Source organism: Chaetura pelagica, unplaced genomic scaffold (genome assembly GCF_000747805.2).
Source record: "Chaetura pelagica isolate M959 unplaced genomic scaffold, ChaPel_1.0 scaffold874, whole genome shotgun sequence".
Taxonomy (NCBI): Eukaryota; Metazoa; Chordata; class Aves; order Apodiformes; family Apodidae; genus Chaetura; species Chaetura pelagica.
In genome coordinates this window covers 174,606-193,811 of record NW_009952909.1, presented here as the reverse complement: position 1 = coordinate 193,811, position 19,206 = coordinate 174,606, and the positions used below count along the sequence as shown (strand labels likewise).

The window sequence follows — 19,206 nt, the reverse complement described above, 5'->3', positions numbered from 1 at the left end:
AGGGTGTTCACGGTCCACAGTCTGGGCAGGTTTGTGTTCAGTGGAAAAGGAGAGGAGTTCCCCGAGGACCCCTCAGAGGTTCTGGACAAGTCCACCGCTGCATCGCGCCAGCCGTTCAGCACGATGGGTGGATGGACATGGGCTGCTGCCAGCTGCTCCAAGCTCCTCTGCTTGGCATCTCTCTCCAGCTCAAACTCGTAGGGCCGCCTGTGCTTCCGCTCCTCCTTGGCAAACGCAGGGGTCAGGAAACCCTCCTGTGTGGATCAAAGCCACCAAGAGGGTTACGGCTGCTTGCACACTGCCCGGGGACCACACCTCTTCAAACCAACACTGAGATCATGGTCAGGCTCTGCAGGAGCCCTGGATGATGTCCTCTCCCTGGGCACATCTTCCCTGTCTGGGGATGGTGTAGGAGCACCTTCAGACACACTTTGATCTCTCAAGGTGCTGGAACCCTGAGCACTGCACTAGCTGCTGGGCAGCCGGGGCAGGGCTCTCTGCTGTGTCCAACAGTGAGAGGAGATGACAGAGAAGTGGTGACTGACAAGGCAGTGCCCTCTCCTGCACCCTTTGCTTTGGGACACCCCTATTCCCCCTGACCATGCTGGGTGCTCCAGTGCTGACTCTGGAAGCCCCTCTACAGCTGTAAGACTGGTGGAGCTGCAGCAGATCATCTGCCTTCCCAGGAGGGGAGCGGGGCTGGCAGGGGCTGAGAGGCTGGGGAGCTCCCCAGGAGCCTCAGTGGAGGGCACCAAGTGGCTTAAGCCATGTGCTACATCACCAGTGGCATCAGGAGGCAGTGAAAGCCCAGGCTCCACTTGGGAAACTCCTGAGCGCTCCTGGGCAATGCTCCTCTGTCCCTGCCTGAGGGGCCCCCCTCACCTTTTGTACCTGTGAGATTAACACCCCGTTACTGAAGCTGGGCTCGGGGCCTTCTGGCTCTGCAAAGCTGTTCCTGCTGCTGGCACTGCTGGCTGCTGCTGGGGCTGCCAGCAGGCTCTGGGGCTCAAACTGCTGGCTGGAGGAAGGCCACTTGCCCTTCAGGATGGCGTGGCAGATGTTGTCGATGCGGTTGATGATCACACGGTCCTGCAAACAGAATTGAACGGTGCTGGGACTCGAGTGACTCGTGTATGTCACCTCAGATTACAGACACAGCCCTGGTGACCGCAGCGCTGGGGCCGGCGTGTCCATGGCAGGGGTGCTGGGGAGCAGCACCCTGGTGAGAGCACCTGTGGGGAGCTGTGTGTGGAGGACTCGGAGGCAGAGCTGGGCTGTGTGAGCCGCTGCTGGTCAGGCCTGTGCCCTAACACTTGCAATACAAACCGTGTTCATTTTAAACTCACCTTCGGCCACTCAGAGAAGGAGTAAAGTGTCTTCTCCTGCAGTAGCTGAGCTATGGTTGGTGCCCGGGCATCCTGAAGGTCATCGATATCCCCGGGCAGAACAGAAGCAGAACTCTTGCTCTCCTCTTCCAGGTACTTCTCTGGACCATCTGAGAAAGTGAGAGAGAACAGAGCCCATCATTGCCCTGATTCTCTCCCTGCTGAGGCAGGTGCAACTCCTCACAACCTCCCACCCCAGCACCCAGTTGGCTCCACAAAGCCCCGTGTTCCAACCAGCCATCAAGAAATGGAGCAGCCCGGAGTCACAGCAGGCAGCCCATGCTGCTCAGGAAGGGCCAGCACTCCCTGGGCTGAGGTTGGGGGCTTGTATTGTCATGGCCCCCACCCCTGACCATTGCCACACGCCTGGTGGGTGAGAAGGAAGGCACATGCCTTTCCAGAGAGAGCTGCTCGCCTGGCAGCACCCTGTGCTGGGAAGGGTGTCCAGCATTGCATGGGGTGTCCACAGCAGAAGGGCTGCTGGGCATCAGAGTGGAGGGTTCTGGCCAGTCCTGCTGGCCAACGCAGTCATCAAGCCCTTGTTCCCTAATCACATCAGCTAGAGGGACCCCAGCTCCTGCAGAGGGGAGGCCATGCCAGGGCTCAGCAGCCCTAAGGCTCTGCAGGGAGGACAGCAGGTCCCTCCCACCCTGGGAGGCAACTGCCAGGCAGAGGGAGCTCTCGGGACTGTACCTTGGCTCTGGCTGCTGCTGGCTTTCTCCCCGTCATCTCTGTTCTCACACTCTTCTTGCTTCACCCACTGGGGCTCAGGGTGCAGGGTCTCTCTGCAGCCTGCCTGCCCCTCAGCCCCTTGGCCCCAGGCCTCCCGTCCGCCTTGGGGGGGCTGTGCCCCTGGGGCCCCCAGCAGGGGTGTGGGCAGGCTGAAAGCCTGGCTCTGAGCCTGGCCCGGTGAGTGCTGAAGGCTGCTCTCTTCATCCAGGCCGTGGTCCTCTCTGCCCTCTGGCCCAGGCTCCCCCAGCCCTTCGGGTGTCCCCAGCCCTAGGGACTCTCTCTCGCCATTCACATCTTCTGGGCAAGTGTCCTCAGGTGTGGGGAGGCCAGAGCTTGGCTCCTCACCCCCTAGTTCATTAGCCTCAGGGTCACAACCAGCCCTGGTCCTGGAACCACTCAAGCCTTCCACAATATCTGCTGCTGCCTCATAGTTATCATCGTCCTCTTCTTCCTCCTCATCTTCCTCACTGTGGCTCTGACTTGGCCCTGACTTCACCTCCATTCCTTTCTCCTGCAGCAGATTGATGAACCTCTGCTCGGGAGGAACCTTTATTTCATAGTTATGAAGACTGGGACTGTAGAGCCCCATGCTTATGACTCCTTGCATGGCACCATGCTCAGGCAGCACGGGTGCAGGGCTGGCCAGGTCTCCCTTCTGCTGCAAAGCCTCGCAGAGCTGTGCTGGGACGCCCTGGGAAGGGTTGTTTTCGGGGGTAGAAGGTGAAGGCTCAGCTTCCTTGTTCTGACTGTCCATTCGGTCACAGCCCACCTGCAAAACCTCAGGGAAAGGAGTCTCTCTCATGGCATCTGCGTCAGAGCTGGATGGATCCTCGTCCCCCTCCAGCTTTCCCTCAGAGAGCTTGGCAATGCTGCTCCCAAGGTCTGTGCAGCTCGGGCTGTCCCGGGCCAGGGAGCTCTGCTCGCTGTTACAGGCCTTCTCGTCGTACATCATGCACACCAGCGAGTCGGGCAGAGAGCTCTCATCATAGTTACTGGAAATGATGTCCTGAACTTTGGACATGAATGTCTCACAGTTTGGACTGCCCCCAGCCTGGGCCATGGTGCTGTCTGTAGGCTCCAGCTTGATCTGACTCTCGGCTTCATTCTCCAGGGATTCGCAAGTCTGGTCCACCTGGCTGTACAGAGGGGAACTGTAGAGTTTGGAGTTGGTCTGGTAAAGGCAGCACAGGGTGTCTGGGCCTGGGAGCCCCGTCCTTTTGTGCTGGGCATAGTTCCTGTACGCATCTAGAAAAGACAGCTGAGGGTCATTCATGATGTAGTAGTCAGTGCGGTTCAGGCCGTGCTTGGCGGTGCCGATCAGCAGGTCCCGGTCATGTTTCCCACATTCCCACCACACGGGCAGGTAGAGGCTGGGCCGGCACAGCTGGAGCCGCTCGTGGAGCTGCGGGGACCTCAGCACCTGCTCGCGCACCTTCCGCAGCAGCTCGATGCGGTAGAGGGTTCTGGCAGCACGTTCCTCCGTGATGGGCTCCACGTAGATGTCGGGGTCTGGGGCACCTACAGCAGGAACAGAGAAGCCAAGGCCCCATGACACAGTTGATGGGTCACTCAGAGGCAGTAACAAGTGAGTTTTAACTCGCCCAGGCTGCAGGTGAGTGGGGGGAGGCTTGTAGCCACCACTGAGGCTTCTTTTCCCAGTCTCACCACCTTCCATTCACTTGCCACCAAATAAACGGACGCACAAGCATAAACTCCCTCAGCTTTAGCAGCTGGACCAGGAGCAGCCCATAGCTGCAGAGGATTTCAAGAATCTTGTTTGAGCTCTATTCCATCAGCACCAGCAGTGCTGGAGCTGCCTGGACCTGCCAGCAAGGAGCTCCTTGGGTCAGAGCCTCTGGTAGCCCTTCAGCAGGTTCTCAGGTAAGGGAGTCCCTCCACTTGTGCAGCTTTTCATAGAATCATGGACTGTCACCTCATCACCATCATCTACCACCTCCCTAGCACAGGGGGAAGGTTGGCAGCCCTGTGGGCTCCAGCCCCTGCTTTCACAGGTCTCATGGAATTCTCCCATGACTTCACAGCCCATTTTATCCAAGAGAGCAACCTCTAGATGTGAGAGAGGAGTAGAGAAGCAGCAGATCACATCTTCACACTGGAGCCGGGAGCCTTTTGACAAGGCAGCCAAAACCACAGCTGGTTTCTGCAAGCCCATAGCCTCCCTGGTGTCCTGCTGCCTCCAGCTGTCCCTGAAACTCCTCCCTTGCTCTCTTGCTTCACAACAGCAGTGGGACTATATCTGACCTGTGACTACATGTCCCGTTACCCCCATAATAGGCCATGCAATTTCCACTCACCATCTTCTTTCCACAGTGGAAGACCACAGACATTCTTGCACATGGCCACGAAGCTGTAGAAGTACTTCTCCAGGCTCTCGTCTGTCTTCTTCTCCAGTCGAGAGATGACTCGGAACTGGGTCCAGTCAAAGATCTTTTTCTCCTGGTCATAGACAACCCCAAAGGAGGAGACAGTGCGGTAGAAATCTGCCTGCTCCCTCCTGGTCCACCTGTGGAGCAGGGAGGAAATGTCAACAGCACTGAGAGATGTTCTGGTCCCAGCATGGGCGGGCACCAGGCAAAGGACTATCTAGTTACTGTCCACCCATTCTGGGGGAACTGCCAGGAGGAGCCTCCCGAGGAGATCACCACAACCCAAGATCCTCAGCCTCAGGGTGCAGCGAGGAGGAGTGAAGGCTACAGGCCCCCTGGCTCTGGGCTCACAGTTGAAATAACCCTCTTGGCTGTTAGAAAGAGCAGCAAATGCAGCTCCTGGGTGTGCTGCCAAGGGGCACAGGCTCCAGCAGCTCCCCTGGAGGCACAAACCCATCTCACCTACTCGCTTTCTGCCACATCAAGCTGTCTCATCACCTCCACGGCAAGGCCAGCTCTCTGTACCAGGAATTAGAAAGAAAGGTCCTGCAGACACAGCTCTCATCCAGCCCCTTCCAGAGGGAAACTGGGACGGGGGTTCACTGCCATAAGGGTCCCAGTGACAAACACCATCCACCCTGCTGGCTCCTGTGGGCTCCTGGGTTCTGGGATGGGTGTCACCCCCTCCCTACTGAAGGAGAGCAGCTGTGCTGATGGGGCGTTCCAGGCACAGCCCTGTTAAGAGCAGAACTTCCCCTCTGGCTTAGACCCTCTGAGATTTCACCTCCTGAGGATCACTCAAAGGAATCATCCAGGACAGAGAAGGTGAAAAGTGTCCTGGGCGAGTACAGCCTTGGGCAAACAGCAGAGAAAAACAGGCCACAGGGAACAGACCAGGGTGCAAACCGCAAAGCAAGCACAGGTGCAGGGCAGAGAAGGGGGAGTGAGGTGAGCTGAGGAAAGCTTGAAGTCAAATACATCTCAGTTCCTCTGAATTAAAGCTCTGAGCCTGCACCAGCAGGAAGCTGGGATAAGTCCAGGGAGAGCAGACAGGGTGAAGCACCCACAGCACTCCCCAGCTGACCACTTCCAGCTCTGCTCCCAGGGGCTGTGAGCCCTCTGCAGTGATACTTCATTCCAAAAAGGATAATAATAATAAGAAAGTTAATAAAAAATAATAAATGATCCAAATCAAAGAACCCAATGGGGAGTTTTTTGAAAGGCCTCAAATTAAAGGCTGGTGCAAAACTGCTCAGGCCACTCCTCTGCAGCACCTCCCAAGAAAAAGGCCACATAATTATAGAGCAGGAAGTACCAGGCTGCTGTGGTGTCCATAGGACAGCCACTGATGCCCCCACCTTGAAGAGGAAGGGATGGTACAACTGGAAGAGCTCCAGAGGAAGGAGTGAGGGAAAATCGGTGGGACTGGAGCAGCTTTCATACAAGGAGATCATAAACAGAGAGCAAAGGGTAGCACCAAGTGGTTATGTGGGTTCCTGCAATAGGGACAAGTTCATGGGAGACAAAGCCATTGAGGAGGGGTGACCCAGAGAGCCCTGGCAGTTCAGGAAGTCCCAGAGCTGAGGACTGGCAGCAATGGAGGCAGCATCACCCTGCTGCACGCCCCCCTGGTTTCTGCAGAGAGCTGCTCAGGGTGCCAGGATGGTCCCACCGTCCGTCCACTGACTGGCACACAAACAAAATGGGAGCACACCACAACCAGGACATGCCACCACTGGGCCACCAGCAGGAGGCTAATGCAGCAGCTGAGAGCCAGGAGGGTGGGCAAGGCCACTCATGAGGACTGTGCCAGTGCTCACCTGCCACCTCATCCACAGTGTACCCCAAGTGCCCAGCAGCACCTGCTCTGCTGGGGGGCGATCCCTGGCCCAGCAGACCTTGGATTTGACCCTGAAGAGCTGTCCCCTCGCTTCCTTTCACCGTGTCACCCACTGCTACACATGAACTACAGCGGAGGCTGCTCCCCAGCTGGTCTGGCTGCTGGAGCCACCAGGCTGCTCGTGGCTGGGAGCAGCATTCCCTGCCCTGCCAGGACCCTGTCCCTCTGTCACACGGGTGGCTGTGGTGACATTTGCCTGGACACATCTAGAGGGCAAGGGTTTCAGATGGCCTAAATCAGCTTTGGAAAGGACTCTCTGCTGTGTTACCTCTTCTGCATTTCTTTGTTCACTGAGTCCATCTCAGAGGCTCTCCTGAACATCTCGTCCTGCAGCCAGTATCCATGGTTACCGGGCACCAGCATCTCGGCGCGGGGAGGCAGCTCCTTGCGGTTGCAGCGCTGGTAGACGGTGACCAGCCTGCGCAGCCTGGCTGTGAGGGCAGATGAGACAGGCCAGCAGGATCTGTCTGAGTCGGAGCCATCCTGGGCTTCAAACATCAGCAAGGACATTAGTATTTAACGCACACTCAAAGACACAGGTTCCCACATCCCTCCGGCTGGCTCCGAGAGCCCCTTCCCACCTTCCCCCTCCCACAAGGGACACTAGGGACTACAGTCTAGAGTGGGGGGCTGTGCTGACCATCCCTGGGGCTCTGCAGTCCAGAAGCTGCTGGCTTTCAGCCTCACCATGTCTGAGGCTCCTTCTGAGAGCCCAAAGGAAGAGATGGGGTTAGGAATGACAGTCCTGGGCCTGGCCATGCAGGGGAGAGGACTGCAGCTCCCTGCTCAGCCGTGGGGCTGGCCAGTCCATGGCAGCCCCCAGGGCTGCCCACTGCAGAGACCCTGCATGCTTGTCCCATCAAGGGAACTGCAGGGACAAGGGTGGGCTAATGGCTTCTGGGAAGGCTCATGGCTTCGCTCCCCCTGCCCAGCAGCAGGTCCCCTGGCCCAGCACCCCGGGGAGCCACGCGCCGCGCTGCAGGAGACACGGCCTCACCTGCCGCTGCCTCGTCCCGCTTCTCACTGGCTTCGCCCACCCCAGCAGCAGCGACGTCCTGCAGAAGGAAGCCATCAGAGAGGGATCTCCAGCCCCCCACAGAGGCCCCCACACCCACAGCCCACCCAACCCTGCAGGGCAACAGGGACAGGACAGGCACGGGCCACACATCCTGTGCACTCAGCACAGGGGACCAGAGCACCACAGCCAGGGGAGGTGACAGCTCAGAGGGGCTGTGCTGTCCATTTTGGGTCTGGGTGGGAGGCCCACTGCAGAGACACAGGCTGTAGTGCAACTGCCCAGAACAGCATCAGTGCCACAGCCTCCCGTGCTCCAACAAACCCTGCACCCTCCTGTGCTGCCTCATCCACTGCTTTCCCTCTCCCCCAGGGCCATTTCTTGTGGGACACCCCTAACTCCTTTGCCAGGGCCCCCGTGGCTCCGGAAGCCAAGCACGAGAGCCAGCACTCCTGGCTGTCCCCACTCAATCCCTTTCAGTTCCCCCTCAATCACTCTCAGCTCCCCATGAGACAGATGCTGCAGGAAACACACAAAGGCAGGAGCAGGAGCTGAGCTGGAGGACAGCCTGGGGTGCATGGTGGGGCAAAGCCAGTCCAGAGCAGGGTTGTGTGCAGTGCTGGTTCCCCTGGGCCCCGAGCAGAGCTGGGACAGCCAGGCCTGCAGAGCAGGGTGGCTGAGCAGGCCTGGCAGCAGCAGACATCACTGTGAAACCCACTCACCTCCTGCTTTGGCAGCCCCTCCAACTTTTCTCCACCACTCTCTTCCTTTTCCACACTGCCCCTGGGTAAGAGAGTGAATTAGTCCCTGGTAGTGGTGGCACAGCCCCCTTGGTGGGCAGGAGGGAGGGGAGAACTGGTGCTCATGCCATCCCTTTGCCTGGCACTGGGGAGCCAGCTCCTCCCCACCTTCCCCCTGCCCGCTGTGCTCAGACACACCATCTGCTTCCTTCCTCCTCCCTGCCCACAGCTCCCCCCACAGCCCTGCCCCACCACCAGGGCAGCCCCCTGAGCCCACCTTTCAGCAGCATCCTGGGCCCCGTCACTGGCGCCCTGCTCGGCAGAGAGCAGCTTCTCGTCGGGCATTCCCACCTTCTCCAGAAAGCAGAGCGCCGGGTCCGCCCGCATGGCGTTGTACCTCTCATAACCTGCCAACCACCACGGGCTCAGGAAGGAGACAGAGGGCACCAAGCCAGGCCTGAGCCTAGCTCAGGTGAACCTCCTGCTTGGTGAGACACAGCTCCACACCTGGCTCTCACTCTCTCCTGTGAGAGCAATTCTGACCCCCAGGAACTCAGGGCACTTTCCCAAACGCTGTTAATTGCTCTGCAGCCCCTGGGCAGCAGGAAAAGCAAAGGTCACCCCTTGCAGCCCCTGGGCTGGCAGCACAGCACCCACAGAGCTGCACAGCACCTGCTGCAGGCTGGAGCTGGGAGCAAACAGCTCCGTGGCTCTTGGACGCTGCAGGGGGACTTCATGACAAGACTGGGAATGCCAGGAGAGGCTCTGTGCCTTCCTCCTCACCCTCTTGTGGCAATGGCACCCTGCTCCTAGCAAACCATGTCTACTATGAGACTGGGTACAGCCACCATGGGCACCTGCCCCACCACCTGAGTGAACTGGGGAGAGTTGCCTTGGCCCTGTGCAGGTAGGGTGCATAGCCATGGCTCTGCCCTCTTGCACCTATGTGATGTCCCCTCCAGGTACTGGAGCTCTGGCCAGATGCTCCACTTGGGTCCCTCTCATGCACCAGCACCCACCAGACATGCCAGGTACACACCATGCTTGAAGACACCAATGAGCAGGGATTTATCAGCTTCAGCATTCCACCAGTCCACTGGGATCTCCACATAGTCAATGTCTGGCAGCAGCACATCCAGCTCCCTGTGGCAGACAAGGTATGAATGTTCCTCTCCCTGCCTCACCAGACACTGAAGTGCACTGGGCACTGCTGGGCAAGGGGCAGGATGAAATGGGAGCCACCAGCCTCTGGCTTGGGGACAGCTAATGAAAGTAAGGCTGGTCTAGGGCCTGATGTGCACATCTGCCTGGGGTCCAAGAGCCAGAGCATTGGCTCCACCACAACCCACTGCTTTCCCCATCCTCTTTCTCCAGAGATGGGGAAGCTGCATAGCCCCTCTCCCATCACACCCAAACAACACCAGAGGACTGGAGATTCTACCTGATCTGAATAGCACATCTTGGGGGAAACCACTTCAAAACTACCAGCCCCAAAAGAACAGCACGTCTGTTGGGGTGGGCTGCAACGTCCCCTCCACACAGACCCGTGCTGATGGAGCTGTGCTGGGGATGGCAGCAGCCCCTGCTCTAGGAAATCAGGCTCAGCATATCACACTCCTCTGTGAAGCACTGTGAGCAGAGTCTTTGCAGGAAGGTCAGGAGCTGGCAAGCTGCAGGCTCCATGGCATTACCAGAGCCTTGTCCCAGAGCTGGGAAGGGCCTGCAGGCAGGTGACAGTGACAGAGCACATTCTGCTCTGAGGCCCCAGGAGCCTGGCACAGTCTCTCTGGCTGTTCCCTTTGGATTAAAAGCCAATTGATCAGGCAGCACTCAGAGTCATTTTCCTGCAGGGTGTCCCCCAGTGTCCTCACCATCCCCAGGCTGGTGCTGCAGCCTCAGAACTGCCTCAACAGGGCTGCCACAGCTACGGGTCCTGCCCAGGCACAGCTGCTGCCTAAGGGTGAGGTTTTGCCTGAGCAAGACCCAGGGATCTGAGCACAGGGAGCCGTGGTGAACCCAGACGTCGCTGGGCTGGATGGCCATGGCAGTGCCCAGGTGCCACCACCTCCTCCCCACGAGGCAGGGCAGGGGTTCACTGCAAGGTCCCTACCTGGCAGGGGTCCCCTCGAAGGCTTTGTCCGCGGCCTCCCCCAGCACTTCAGCCTTCAGGTAGTAGAGCATTCGCACCCGCAGCAGAACCCTGTGCCGGGCAGCAGAGAGGAAGGCAGGCTAGCAGGCAGTGCCCAGATGCCAGCCCCAGGGCCTGGCCCTAAGCACCCCCTGGTTTCTGGGGGGACACTCTGAGGGCCAGCCAGAACAGGGAAACCTGATCAACGCAGTGTTTCTCCAGGTGGGAGGACCCACCTTCTCAGAGCAAGACAGGCACCAGCCATGTGGTGTCACACGACAGTGCCCAGCCCTGAGGCCTGCTGGGCCCAGGGGCCAGGGTTTGCTGCACAGGACACAGCTCCCGAACTGAAGAGCACCCAGAGTGGGACAGCAGCAGAGCATGGTGACCCTGCATGGGCTGTGGGCTTTTCGCAGCTCCCTCCCACTCTCCCCACAGCCTCCAGGAGCTGGCCTGGGCTGTTGCACTCACTTGTTGCAGTGCTGCTTGAGGTGCTTCTTGTAGCTGTCATCGTGCAGGACAACCTCAGGGTTACAGGTGGCGAGCCAGTCCGCGTTCTTTATCTCAGGAAGCAGCATCTGGTTCTTTGTCTTCTTCCCCTTCCTGCCTCTGGGCACTGGTGCTGACAAGCCTGTAACAGCAAGTGGCAGCCAGTGAGCACCCTGGGCACCAGTAAGCACCCTGGGCACTGCTGGGCTCTGCCACAAGGCACCTCTGGCACCGCAGTGCCTGGGCAGGGCAGCAAAGCTGGGAGCTGGAGGAGGTTGTGCTGAGCTCCTGGCTGCAGGTGAACACAGAGCACAGGAGCCTCTGTCTCCAAGAAAAACCTGGGGATCACCACTGAAACTGAGTTGCTCTGAGTTCTCAGTGCAGTGCTGAGCCCAGAGGCCCCCTGATGCATAAAAATACCACGCAGAAGAACGGAAGGGACCTTGGTCCTGGACACAGCTCTTAGAGCCTTAGACACCACAGCCAGCCCTGAAGTTCACCTACAGGGACAATAGAGCCATTTTAGACTAGAGTTCAAACAAGAGGCTCCCAAATGATCGAAGACCAGAAGACAATCCTGATGATGTGATCTGTAAGGGTTGTTTCCTGTTCTGTGCACCAGGAGAAGGGCTGCATGGGAACCAGATCACTGCAGGAGGCATTTACACTGGGCAAAGATACCAAAGGGAAAAGGAGTGCAGTCCCACATGGCTGACAAAGATAAAATGAGATCCAGTGGCTGGAACTGAAAACTAAACACATTTCAACCTTGAAATAAGATAAGAGTTCACAGCAGAACATGAAAACAACTTCTGGTGGGGTCACTATTGTTTGGAGTATTTCAAGAGGGATGAGCTGCCTCCCTGGGCAGCTGCTTCTGTGGCAGGGTCCTGCAGACATGCTCTCCTGCCTCTGTGTGGGAAGGGGAAAGAAGTGTCCCAGCAGTCCTCTCCCATCTGGTCATGCAACACCAGGGAAGGAGAGAGAGCATCACTGTGTCCTTGACACCTGCATAAAGCCTGCAGCTCTGACAGGACAAGGGTTTCAGCCCAGGTGGCTGCAGTGGCCACCAGCACTGTCCCCAGCACTGAACTGGCCTGACGAACTGGGCAAATTCTGCTTCCCCAGCAGCTTGGCTTCTTCCAGGGCAGAAGGCAGATGGGGCTGGATCAGAGCTGAACACCCGTGTGCTGCACTCGCCCCTCGCAGTCGCCAGATACAGGATTAGAAGGAACAGCCCCAGGACACACTAGGAAGGGCTGGAGGTTGCTGTTGCTTTCTGGACATTAGGGAAGCCCAGATCATGTCTCACCAGGTCAGCCCTCTGCAAACATGAGTGGTACCTCAGGCTCTCTGGTGAGCCACAGCAGTGCCATCTCCAGTGCACACGGCTGCTCTGCACTGGAGAGTTCTCCAGCTCCTGAGGTCAGGTTAAATGGTTTTGTTGTTTCTCTGGCCAAGACCACATGGAAGTTTCACAGGTGGGAAAAGCCATTCTGAAGAGCTGATGGAGAAGTTCCTGGTTGCCTCCCATTGCTAAATATGCAATTTTAGTGATCCTCTTGCACTAAAACATTCCTGACCCTCCACTGAAACTGTGGCTTTTTGTTACTTTATGAGCACTATCTAAATCAAGCCCATTCGTATCAGCCAATTTGCTTCTTAGCTTTGCTCTGCCCCCCACCAAGGCTCTTGAGTCCAGTCCTGGTGCTGCTCCAGGCAGGCCTGTGTGGCAAGGGCAGGACGCAGCACTGCTGGAGTGGCTCATGTTGTGGGAAAGGACTGAAGTAACTCCAGAAAGCCACTGAAGGCCACATGCTTGGACATGCTCACACTATAAAGCTAGTTGGTCATTTCCAGATGGAAGGAAAAGGTTTTAAGCACCAAGTACCCAACAGCACACCCCTGGGGCTCAGCCACAGCAGCAGAACCATTCCCTGTGGTCCACCACCGTGAAAGAGGAGCCTCAGGTTTTGGCTCTCTGATGCCAAAAGCTGGCTGGAGAGTCCCAGCCTCCTCAATATTCACTTTGCACTACAGATGACAAGTTCCCACCAAATAGCACACAGATGTGGGGATCTGGATGCCCTGAGGGAGCACCGTGGCACCTCCAGCCCCACTCACCTCTCCTGAGAGCCACAGGACACAGCACTGTACTGCAGGGACACAGCAGAGTTCTCTGACACACAACAGGCCATGACCAGGTGTCCCAGGCCACAACCCTCCACTGACCCAAGGAGCCAGCACTGTCTCTGTCTTCACATCATTAAAGACAAAAGCCACTGTGGGTGCAGGGTGCTGTTGGCATGGTGGGCTCTATCTGCTGGGCTCCTCCAGCCCCAGGGGACACTGACAGAGAGCAGAGGTTGCGTGGCAGGCAGGGGCTGAACCCCCTTGCCCCACTGCCCAGGCAGGAATAGTGGGAGAGCAGGGCTGGGGAAGGCTCTGGTGGCACCTGTCCCAAGCTGAGGAGACACTGGAAACCTCTAACCAAGAGAATGCAGATGCAATTACAAACTGGACATGTGGTGTAATACATGGACCTCACACACACTGGAAAATGAGTATCTGAATAGGGAGGGCACCAAAACCTGAGATACAAGGGCCTGCTTAGATGGGTAAGAGAAGGCAGCATCACTCGGGATGGATCCTGCCCTGCAAAGGTCTTGAGTCAAGCTGATGCTGCTCCTCCACCCAACAGGGCAGGCACTGCAGACCAGCATGTATGGGACAAGAACGATGATTAGAGGGGACCCAAGATGGTGACCTGGGGTGAGGTGGCTGCACACTCTGCACCACCAGCTCCCCCATGCCCAGTGGCCTCAGCTCTTGGCATTAGGGCTGGGGGCTGCCCAGGGGCACAAGGAGGGCCCTGCCATGCCCTGAGGGACAGCCAGGCAGGGCTGTGTTCTGAGTGGAATGAGCACCCTTACACTCATCACACCTAACACCTTCCTGTGGTCACTGACATCCCACAAGCTCACTGCCCAGTGTCTCCTTGCATGGGGAACCCTGACAGCATTCACAGGCCAGAGCAAACTTAGTGGCAATCACTTGAGAGTCAGGTGGATCTCTGCTCCACCACAGGGCTCTCTCTGCACCAGCCATGGCACTGGGAGGCAGGAAACAGCCTCCCCCCCCAGCCCCTGCCACTGGCTCTGAGGGTCAGTCCCCTGGGAGCCACCTTCTCTGTGCAGAGAGTTACACTGCTCAAGCACAACTGCTTGCTGGCTGCTTCAGCCAGCTCTGCTTTGACTTGTGCAGCCTCGGGCCCATGGGCTGGCGCAGGGTGACAGGTAGAGGTGCAATGGCAGAGAGAACACGCAATACCTGAGTGATTCTGCAGGGCCTGGTTCTGGCCGTCCTTCGTCGGCGTGATGAGATCCCAGATAAAGCTCTTAATCTTCTCATCTCCTTTGTAGTGCTTGACACAGTAGACCAGCAAGGCCCGACAAATCATCTCCATGTCTTTCTCATTCAGGTGCCACTTGAACCGCCCGTGGGTCAGGATATCTTTCCAGCGTCCCCAGCTGCAAAAGCAGGAACACAAACAGGGTAAACACTCCTGTGGAACTAGAGACCTCACTGGCATCTCTCTCCAGGAACTCTCTTGGGGGTACAGCCCTGCTATTGCCCTGGATAGCCAGGGATTCTGCCACTACATTATGGGAATAAAGTCAGGGAGAGGTCTTCTCAGGACTGAATAGGGCAGAGGCAGAAGCAGGTTCTGGAGGCATCAACTGCCAGCTCATGCTTTACCCCCTTGGCTCTCCTTGCATCCCAGATGGTCACTTAGAGCCCAGGTCCCAACAGGGAGGTCACTGCTGGAAGGAGGGGACACTGAGCAGGATGGACAGAGAGTGGTTGTGGCAGCCAGTGTCCCATCTGGGCGCTGGAGGCTGTGCTCTCTTGGGGGGGTGAGGCTCACCCGAAGATGAGCAGGTTCTTCTCCACACGGAAGCACTCTGCCCGCAGGTACCGCCGCGTCTTCTCGTTGAAGCGCCGCGAGCGCGTGGGTCGCTCATCTGAGTCACTGTCCAGCTCCGAGAACTCCATCAGCTCATCCTCCTCAAAGGAGTTGTAGTGTTTGGTTTGCTTCCGCACCCGCGGCCGGTCGATGACCAGGCTCTCCTAGGGGGCACAGAGAGAAGAAGGCGATCCACCTACCTGCCAGCAGGGCACAGATCGTCCTCTTCTCCGCACTGCCACCCTGCTCTGCTCCCAGCTCCCCAGCCCCCCGGCTGGCCACCACCTTCCCACTGGGACACCTGCTCCAAACTACCTGTGTGTGGCTCTGCCCACACACGAGACAATTCGTGGCCAGTACAAAATCCTGCCTGAACAATGGCAGGTGGAAAATCTGGGTTCACACTGCTGACAACCAGCAGCTGATCAGCTCTGAATCACACTGTGGTCCTCCCAGTGCTGCCTGTGCCCAGCACTGTGCTGGAGGTGGTGTAATCTCCGTGTCGGCGTGGATAGGTGGGCTGGAAGAGGAAAGGAGCTTCCAAGAAGGTGTAGGGGGGAACAAAATGAAATTAAATAGTATTTACCTGCCTCCCCTCCTTCCACCACCCACCTAAATCTGCCTGGGTTCCCAGCAGTGGGACACACACACTCCCCCTCCACCACTCTCCCTGGCAGAGCGTTGAGCTCTGCAGAGCAGCAGGGCCTCCCTCTTGCTGCTCTGTACCAGCATCTCTTGGGCACTGCTGCCTCAGCTGGGGTTTCAGCAGGCATTTGAGCTGGCTGCAGGACCCTGCACCCAATGGAGATACCAGGAGGAGGGGCCTGGGTGGGTGGCTGAGCCCACTAGCCCTGCAGGGCCAGCAGAGAGGTGGGACCCCATCTGCCCACCCCTACTTCCCAACAGGCAGAGTCACCAACCCTCTCCCTCAGCACTTGGCTAGAGAGATGCTCTGGGCAGGGGCTGAGCAAAAGGATGCAGTTCCTAGGAGATGCTCACCAGAGGTGTGTGGAGAGTGCCCAGCAGCTCTGCTGCCAGGTCAGGAGAAGCCAAGCACCAGCTCACTGGAGCTCCAGTTGCCGCATTTGCCCACAGCTGCTACTGGGAAGGAGCCAACGTGCCAGTGAAGGTAAGAGGCAAGACTCTGGGAGCATCCATTTCCAGTCCACAGCCCCCTCACCCAAACATGGTGACAGGCTTGCCAGATCTACCTGGCTTCACTCCTGTTCCCATCCGTGAAGGCAGGAGAGTAGGGCTGCAAACACTGACCACAGAAGGAGTGGCACAATCCAAACCTGTCCCCACTTGCTCCATGAGGCCAGGAGGAGCCCATGGCAGCTCCCTTCATCCCTGTTCATGTTCAGCTTTCGAGAGATTTGCTCTAACCTAGGACACAGCTCCAAGACACAAACCAGACCAGGTATGTGCACACAGGGATGTGCTGTACCCCAGTGCCACCACAAACCCCGGGCACAGCTGCAGCACTCTGCCTCCCTGCACCCTGCCTTCTCTGTGAGTGCCAACCAGGAGGGGAAGCAGCACTGCACCTCACAGCCCTCACAGCACCGGCATGTTCACCAGGAAGAGGTATTTCTTCTGCAAAGAGGTGGTGCTACCCACCCAGTACCCACCTCACTGCTCCACTAGAGTCCCGCAGCCCAGTGCTTGCTCAGCAAGGGCCCCAGTTCTAGGGGTGCTCTCAAATCCATGCAGCTGTTGAGAGGCTGGACAAGTGTGCCTGGCATAAGCCTCTTTCTCAGCATTGTCATCATGCCCCTGCAGCTTGTCAAAATCCTGTGCTGCTGCTGGAACCCACACATTGAACTTTATGAATAAATCACAGCAGAGAAACGTGATTATTACAGTTATTAACTTGGCATTAAACAGGACCATGTGACCCACGAGTGATTTCACTTGCCTGCCTACTTTGATGTCAGCTGCTCCCCACCAGCTTCAACTCATTACAAGTCTACTTTGCTTCTAGGCCACTAGACAGGACTCACTGCTGGGCTGGAGGCTTCCTGAGCAGATCCAATGGTGCTGCAGCCCTGGAAAAGGCCTGGAGAACCAGCCGGGCCAGGAGAGGGAGCCCAGGCCAGCAGGGAGTCACAGGCAGCACGGGTCCCTCTGTGCCTGCTGCCAGCAGCTCTGGGGCACCCTGTGGTGGTCACCATGACAAACAGCACCTCCTCAGCCATCGAGACCCAGGCTGGTGGAAGCCAGGAGGCTGTGGTGAAACAAATCTGTCTGGCACTGCCAGCTCCAGGCCTCCAAGGGCTGGAATATACAAACTCATATCAGCTCATCAGGCCACCTCCAGAGCTGCCTGGCCAAGTGTTTCCCTCTGCACCAGGATGCCATGGCTCACATGGACTTGGGTTTGGACCAGGGAATCGTTACAGCTTCCCTGGAGCATGGGCAGAGTCTTGTTCCCTCCACCAACTCTCAGCTGCAGCAAGAGGACTTGGGTCCTTGGGCCTCTCTGTGCCCTGCCAAAGGTACACAGCAGCTTGGCCCTGGCACGCCTCAAGCTAATGAAGGTCTCTGGGCTTGATGAGACAGCCAGGGAGCCAGGGGATCAGAGCTGGCACCTGGAGGGCAGCATGGGACCCTCTGGTACTGCTTCCCATCTGAGCCCCAGTCCCCAAGCTGCCAGCACCCAGGGGGGTACCCAGGCCTGCGCTGCAGGGAACTCTGGCACAACTCAGCTCACAGTCTGCTGGGTGCCCAGCACGCCATGGCACTGGCTGCCTTGTCCTCTCCTCCCCTCACACTGCCAGCCCCAACTCACCCCTCTACCAGGCTTGGGAGCAGCTGGGAGTACAGACTGAGCACCCCAAAATACCAGCCCAACACGTGGCTAAAGCAACCAGCCCCTTAGCCTTCCCTTGCAACAATTAGTGATGTCAAGCAGGTTTCCCTTCAGGAGCCCAGTGGAAGCACAGGTCCTGCCTGGAACCCACCAGGTGGTGTCAGAGCAGCTGTAGGGCACAAAGGCCACGAGCTGGATCCGAGCTGGATCCTACCTTCTCGTTCTTGGCGTCGGTATCGAGCTCTGCTATCTTGGCCCACTTCTGCCAGAAGTTGGGGTCGTCTAAGGAAATGTCAGTTCTGTTTCCTGATGCTACAAAGCTGGCCTGGGAGTGAAAGAAGAGGAGTGAACAGGATGTAACCCACCATCCAGATGTGCACTTTGCCATACAGAGATCCCCAACACATCTGTCTGCAGCAGTCACAGCAGACACATGCCAAAGGGTTCTTTGTTTAAGGAGCTCAACCCATCTCTTCTGTAGTCCCACCTGACCTGTCGGAAATGGAGCCTGGAATGTGCCACCTCCAAGAGGAGAAGGGACAGATAGCCCTTGGTGGGCCCAGCAGACACCAGCCATGAGCATGGTACAGAGCTGGCTCCTCAGGCTCTCTCCCATGGGGATGCCAGGGCCTCGTGCACAGCTTCCCATAGCACAGCAGCACCCAGCTTTGGACATTGTGCAGGCCAGCAGAGGGTCCTTCCACCACCCCAGGGGCCTCTCTGCAGAGCAAGGCCCCACAGCAGCAGGACTGAGGCTGGAGACAGAGATGGGCTGGGCTGAAGGTACCAAAACTCCTTCCCACACCACTGGCAGCCCAGGTCTCCACCTGCATTTCTACTCAGCAAAGCATCACACTGAGGCAGCACCAGTGTCCAGAGGGGCAGGGGAGGTGACAGACTCCAGATCAAATAAACTCGGCTCAGGAGTAGATCAGCCCAGCTCAGGACTGGCACTCACCCAAGCTCTGGACTCATCCATCCTCCCCAATGAGAGGAACCTGCCTACACAGCCCTGGGCAGAGGGCCCAGCTCTAGCATGGCCTGTTGCAATGCCAGGGAGTCCTTAGCCCATCAGAGAGCAAGGCCTCCACCCTGCAGTCCCCTGCCTGGGACACCAGAGCAGCTCTGCAGCCACCCACACTGCTGGCCTGGTGACAGAGCACAGCCTGGCACACCTGGAGGACAGCTCCTGCTCTGCCTTCTCAGCAGCCTGAGCCAGTTTCAAAGGGAAAGTGAGAGCTGGGAAACAGATCCCCTCTGGGCAGCCCCACATCACCAGCTCAGGCTGGTGTCTCCCTCCTCAATGCTCTGCTGACCACCAGAGGACAGGAGACCATGCTGCTGCCATGCCCCAGTTAGGTCTCACTCCTGGGTGCAGTAGTACAGGCAAAAGAGCTTAGCTTCCATGTGGACATGTCCCGACACATGGCCAAGAGGTCAGCCCACCACTGCTGCCCTGTGTGGTCCCAGCCTGTACCCAGCACCCCGAGGGGAGTCCCCTGTCCCTCCCGATGGAGCAGAGCACACCTTGGCAAAGGTGGAGCCCTTCCCCTCAGACTGGATCGTGATGGTCTGTGTCCTGCGCTGGAGGATCTGATCAATGTCTTCTTCACAGAACTTGGATCCTTCATCCTCCTCATCCATGAGAGCA

At 57.9% G+C, this 19,206-nt stretch overlaps 1 protein-coding gene across 1 annotated transcript in view; it reads right to left on the bottom strand.

The window, feature by feature from the left end:
- Window positions 1–19,206, bottom strand: part of LOC104386979 (chromodomain-helicase-DNA-binding protein 6-like) — a 49,335-nt gene that overhangs the window by 8,828 nt on the left and 21,301 nt on the right. Inside the window, 16 exon segments of the mRNA XM_009995661.1 lie at window positions 1–254; window positions 883–1,089; window positions 1,347–1,495; window positions 2,079–3,635; window positions 4,433–4,641; window positions 6,673–6,892; window positions 7,402–7,459; window positions 8,142–8,202; window positions 8,437–8,566; window positions 9,199–9,302; window positions 10,270–10,359; window positions 10,759–10,918; window positions 14,107–14,306; window positions 14,705–14,907; window positions 17,770–17,880; window positions 19,083–19,206. The exon segment at window positions 1–254 is cut by the window's left edge and continues 30 nt beyond it; the exon segment at window positions 19,083–19,206 is cut by the window's right edge and continues 43 nt beyond it. Coding sequence (XP_009993963.1) covers window positions 1–254; window positions 883–1,089; window positions 1,347–1,495; window positions 2,079–3,635; window positions 4,433–4,641; window positions 6,673–6,892; window positions 7,402–7,459; window positions 8,142–8,202; window positions 8,437–8,566; window positions 9,199–9,302; window positions 10,270–10,359; window positions 10,759–10,918; window positions 14,107–14,306; window positions 14,705–14,907; window positions 17,770–17,880; window positions 19,083–19,206 — 3,837 coding nt within the window.